This window comes from Xyrauchen texanus, chromosome 1 (assembly GCF_025860055.1).
Source record: "Xyrauchen texanus isolate HMW12.3.18 chromosome 1, RBS_HiC_50CHRs, whole genome shotgun sequence".
NCBI lineage: Eukaryota > Metazoa > Chordata > Actinopteri > Cypriniformes > Catostomidae > Xyrauchen > Xyrauchen texanus.
In genome coordinates, this window is record NC_068276.1 from 53,751,366 (window position 1) to 53,757,446 (window position 6,081).

The window sequence follows — 6,081 nt, forward strand, 5'->3', positions numbered from 1 at the left end:
GGAGAGGAACATGCTCATTATAGAGAGACTGAATGGGTGTTGTATGAGTCATCAATATATTTGGTGTGTATTCCTGGAACAGAAAGACTGGAAAGGTGTATATCTGCCAAAAGATTTAATATTTTGTCAATGTTTAGGAGAACTTCTAATTTCATGGGTCTTTATGAGTGAAATCTAAAGCCAGTTCCCAAGCTTACCTTGATCCTGCACTGTAAAATCAGTGGTGACCAGTGGTGGCACCTGACCTCTGATGTTTGTGACGTAGACCTGGCCTCCTCTCTTAGCTTGGTCATCCTCAATCACTTGTGTCTGCAACATAAAAGTCAGTTTCATGTTTAAAGTGAATAGAGATGGGTTTGTGAAAACAGAACCATTTGGATGCTAGTTGGTTAAAATAAAGATAGCATCTAATTTGTTTCTGCTATTACCGTGCCTGGAATACAATCAGGGTCCAGCTTCTTTTGAGGAGGGCCGGCCATTTGGGCTGGACCTCCATGGAAGCCTCCTGGGAAAGCACCTGTTGGTTGCCCCATCATCTGTGGTCCTGCCATTTGTCCACCATAGGGGCCTGCAATCGGGCTTCCTTTTAGACCATAAATACATACAGAATGGCTCTTTTAGCTTGTCAACATACACTACCAGTCAAAATGTTGGGCGCACATACTCATTGCTCATTATTATCTGCATTTTAGAATAATAGTCAAGTCATCAAAACTATTAAATATCACAAATATAAGCATGGGAATTGACCAAATAATAATACAAAAACATTTATATTTTAGCTTCTTCAAAGTAATAACCCTTTGTCAGCTCTGTACACTCTGGGCAATCTCTCAACCATGCCATCTCAACAATACTGAACGTGTTCCCAAATTTTAAGCTGTATATTTGTTGGCTGCTTTACATTCACTATCCAGTACAACTCATCTTTTTCCAATCTTCTAAATTTAAGTAAAAAAAAAAAAAGTAGTAAAGAAATCCATACATTCATACATTCATTCATTCAATACATTTTACATGCAAAATTTGTGTTTTTCAATTCTAAGAACACAGAATGGAAGAACTCAGAACGCATCTATTGCATGCTTTGAGATGTGCTGCGATCTTCCTGTTATGCAATTAACCGTCACAGCACATTTAAATCTACTGGCATTCTCCCACCAGTGACAGCATCACCCCAGTGAGGTTTTGCAGCACTAGTGACATGTTAAAAGAATAAAGTCTGTAAACACTCGTTTTCTCCATGTGTCAATTACTATTAATATGATGCCTCCCCCAAAATACAAAAACAAATGTTTACGAAGTACAAGAACTCTCACGAGCCATTGGACATTTGCAAGCTTACACTCAAGAACACTCTTGAGGAATAAAAACGTAAACGATAAATGTCCTTCTTCTGCCACCGTAGTACCGAGTTCTTGCCCCCAAGTCACCATCCAATGCATCCTCGAAATCAAGTACACATACGGGTAATTTCCTGTGTCCTCGGTACTTACGTTCTTGAGGATTGGAATCGAACTTCAGCAGTGGATGATGAGTTAAATGTTTGGTTTGTTCTCACACAAAACTGACTGGATAGCTTCAGAAGTCGTATGGATTACTTTTATGCTGCCTTTGTGATTTGCATTGTAAGAGCCTACAGAGCTGAGATATTCTTCAAAAAATCTTAATTTGTGTTCTGCAGAAGAAACAGTCATACACATTTGGGATGGCATGTGAATGAGTAAATGATGAAAGAATTTTCATTTTTAGGTGAACTATTCCTTTTAAAATAAGTCTTTGGATCAAAATACTTTAAATCTTTTGACTGGAAGTTTTTGCAACTTGACAATCAGAGTTCACTCATTAAACATATTGATTAAATCCTCTAGTTTTACCTGGCTGCTGTGGATAGCCTTGGGATCCAAGTGGTTGTTGGAGTCCACCTCCACCCAGAGGGGTGCCCGGTCCAGATGGGCCAGACATTCTCATTGGTGGAGCTTGCATAGAACCAACAGAGGCCAATGGTGGAGGAGATCCCAGTGAGGGTGGCTGTTGTCCTGGTGGAGACAACGGAGGATGTCCCATCGCTGGTGGCGGAGATGTTAGAAACGGCAGTGGTGCTGAGCTAGAGGGGTGCTGAGATGCTTGCATGTGCCTTTGGCCTGAAAAGCATGGTGCCCAGTTATAACGATGACATGTACTAGGTTGGGATCAAATGACAAGTTGGATAATAACTACTTTGAATTTATTGTACTTAAAAAAGCATCTGATTTACCATATCCTGCAATATTCATAGAACTCATTTGATTGGTCAGCTGTTGAGTTGGAGGTGGGGCTTGTGCCATGCTGTTATAAGCACTCTGAGGAGGTTGCCCATATGGAGACATGGAAGGAGCTGATGCAACATGAGTGGGAGGGAAACTGATGGCAGAGGAAAAAAAAAAAAAAAGTATATAAGCTTCCAAAGTTTGTTTAAGCATCAAACCCAGCCTGACAAAGCAAAATTAGAACATATAATGGCTTGAGTTTGGGGCAGAACCATCTATTTAACTCTAAACCTGTTTGAAAACAGTGAATATTTTTTCAATTCCATTGCGGTACAGAAATTACACACTTTGCCTTTAAATATTGGTGCATAATATAAAACTAGAATTTACCCATGGGCATGGGCCCCATTCTGATGAATGTTAGCTCCATAATGGCTGGATACTGGTGGGAAGGGCATCCCAGATGGAGAAGAGGCAGGTGACTTGAGCATACCTGAAAAAAACAGCATTGATTCAAATGTATCATGTGAGCAGAAAACCATAGCAAATAAACTAAAGTTTATGCAACTATGAGATCATGAGGTATTTTATAACAGCTAAAACTCTAATGAAGAGTAGCACAAGAGTCGGTTGTCTCTGTCCATTTTTATTCATCTAAGCAGGGGCTGTGTTTATAAAATATTTTCTTCTCAACAGTACTCCTATATTATAAGGACAAGATAAGACTTGTTGGTAGTATAACTGAACACACACACAAAAAATAGAAGCTTAATTTTACCTGTTGGAAGGGCAGAATAAGCCTGTGGCGGGGATCCATAGACCCCATAATGGGAATGAGGTGGTGGGTTCCCAAAACCAGTAGAACATCCCCCCATTCCAGCCTGGGCCTGGGAGTATGGGGGGGTAGCAACATAACCCTGCTGACTCATCCTACTGTTATGATTCTTTCATTCCAACCCACAGAAAAAAATGGTGACCTGGAATTAACAAAATTAGCTGAACTTACTTAGCATCAAACTTAACTCATTTCTGCAGGTTTTAGGCTAAAATAGGAGACAATGAAGGAATAGTTCACCCAAACATTCTCTCGTCACATCCTCAAGCCATCCCAGATGTGCATGACTTTCTTTCATCTGCAGAACCCAAAGATTTTTAGAAGAATATCTCAGATTTGTAGGTCCATATAATGCAAGTAAATTGTGACCAAAACTTTGAAGATCCTAAAAGCACATAAAGGCAGCATAAAAGTAATCCATACGACTCCAGTGGTTTAATCCATGTCTTCTGAAGCGATCCAGTTGGTTTTGGGGGAGAACAGACCAAAATGTAACTCCTTTTTCACTGTTAATCTTGCCATTGCAGTCTCTAGGCAGTAAGCACAATCATGATTTTAAGCTTGATTACACTCCCTAGTATTTGATGCACGAGCAGAGCACTAGATGGCCCTAGGAAGTGTAATTGAGCTTGAAATCATAATCGCCAAAGAGACTGCTGATGTCAAGATTTATAGTGAAAAATACGTTATATTTTGGTTCTGTTTTCATCCAAAATCGACTGTATCACTTCTGAAGATATGGATTAATCCACTGGAGTCATATGGTTTATTTTATGCTGCCTTTATGTGCTTTTTGGAGCTTTAAAGTTTTGGGTACCATTCACCTGCATTGCATAGACCAGCAGAGTTGAGATATTCGTCTACAAATCTTTGAGTTCTGCAGATGAAAATAGGTCATACACATCTGGGATGGCTTGAATTTGAGTAAATGATGAGATAAAATGTATTTTTGGATGAATATTTCCTATTACTTTCAGCTATAAAACCATGAAACCTCAACATAAATACCTGTTGCATTCAACCCAATACTGAGGTTGCTCTTGCAAAGTGGATTAAACTAAGCCACAAACCATTTGAAGTAAAATGGACAATTGTATTTATTTTTTTAATTTTTTTTTACACAGTTTACGGATATACTTACCTCAATCCTAAATACGTGTGATCAGGACCTTTGGCAGAAGACAGTTTAGAGATAAGAGGTGACTACTATAACACAATCTGCCCAGAATAAATTTCCCTGTGTCAAGCTGCATACAATCCTTGTTTTACTTTTGCATTACACCTTTAAATAAGCCAAGCACTTATAATGTTAAATATTTATCACTTGCTATATATTCAAGTGTCGTTGGTAATAATAATAACTATACGCATCATAATGGGGAGAAGAAGAAAAAACCCTATGTGAATCATAAACAAATATTTATTTGCCAAACTAAGCAATTCCCAACATATTTAAGTCAACTCCAACAAATGAAATACTCAGTAGCACTATAGTATAATATAGTACAAAGATCCATGTTTTATACCATTTTTGAGACGTTCCTTTCAGTTGTTTTTCAAATGAAATTGAAAAATCTTCTGATCTGAACAAGATCTGTGTCTTAAAATCATGTTTATCAAGAGTGGCCTATGAAGATGTCTAATTCATCATGTCATCACTTCTCCAGAAATGGCCTTTGCTAGATAAACGCTCAAGTTATGATCATGCAATGTGTCTCATTTATATCATTTATCACAATGCGTACTATTCAGAATAGTGGTCATGACTGATATAAGAAAATGCTGTAGGGATATTGTGAATGTACAGTATCAGTCAGTCCACCGCCAGCCCTGAACTGCCACGTCAAAGACCGTTATGACAGAGACCCGTAATGTATTTTAATGCGCTATTCAGCTAACTTTACTGGATAAAGCCCACCTGAATACAACCCAGCACTTGCAATGAACAGGATCGATACATTGATAAGGAACCGCGTACACCAGCTGTCACTCTATTATTAAAAAGTAACTAAATAATTTCTGCTGGAGACAGAAACTGACAGATCGCGCAAGCTTTACATTTCTCATAAAATTGCAATGAATAGCGCTTTCAGTCTACATTGAAAATGCCAATCTGTCGTTCGTTTGCTTGTTAGTACATAACAAACTCATATGTGCTTACCTCAAAGACAGTGACGATCTGGAGCGTCCTTTCCACCTCTGATGTTGAATTGCGTGCCGAAAGTGCCACGTCAAACTCCAGCAAAGCGCCGGTGTCGCTACGTGCACAGCGTCATACAGCAGCTGCCTTTGCGCATGCGTGCAGTGCTGGGACCCTCTACACGTCAGCAAGGATTGTGTAGCAAAACCCCATCCTGTTCATCATTTGGCCTTTGAATGGAAGAAATACATCGTTATCTGAGATATCATAAACGTATCAGCTACTCCTTATACAAAGAGCTAAATATGCATGAACAATATGGCATGTATCATTGAAAAGACAAGCTCTAGTGAAATTAATATACATCTTATGGAAAACTCAGAAATAGTGCATGGCTGTGTGCAGGGGCGTAGCACCAAATTTTGGGCCCTGGGTACAAACCATCTTGCTGGGCCCCCGTACCAAATATGTATGTATAGAAAACTGACTTCTAAGGGGCCCCCCCTGCCTCAGGCCCTGGGTACTCGGTACCCTTTACCCCCCCAGTCCGACGCCCCTGGCTGTGTGAACACTAACATTAGAGAAATAAAGAAGATACAAGAGATAATGGAAATTCAAGTGCATGCCAAATGTATTTGTATAAAGATTAAATAGCAAAGTGCACTAAGTGCAAATAGTATTCAATGCTCCAGCTCTAGAAAGACCACTGCAAAATGATCTGGTTTCTCTGGATTTACTGTTTATAGGTATGTGTTTGAGTAAAATGAATCTGAATTATTCAGACCTCGAATAATGCAAAGAAAACAAGTTCATATTCATTTTTAAACAACACAATACCAATGTTTTAACTTAGGAAG

At 39.1% G+C, this 6,081-nt stretch overlaps 1 protein-coding gene across 2 annotated transcripts in view; it reads right to left on the minus strand.

Annotated features, from left to right (window-relative positions):
- Nucleotides 1-5,353, minus strand: part of LOC127650599 (protein transport protein Sec24D-like) — a 31,082-nt gene extending 25,729 nt beyond the window's left edge. For both annotated transcript variants that reach the window (XM_052136121.1, XM_052136113.1), the window contains exons 1-7: nt 5,246-5,353; nt 3,028-3,226; nt 2,640-2,742; nt 2,258-2,403; nt 1,878-2,144; nt 429-583; nt 198-309 (exon numbers count right to left, since the gene is read on the minus strand). In XM_052136121.1, the coding sequence (XP_051992081.1) occupies nt 198-309; nt 429-583; nt 1,878-2,144; nt 2,258-2,403; nt 2,640-2,742; nt 3,028-3,178 (934 nt within the window). In that variant the 5' untranslated portion in view covers nt 3,179-3,226; nt 5,246-5,353. The remainder of the gene's footprint in view (nt 1-197; nt 310-428; nt 584-1,877; nt 2,145-2,257; nt 2,404-2,639; nt 2,743-3,027; nt 3,227-5,245) is intronic.
- Nucleotides 5,354-6,081: the final 728 nt, after the last annotated feature.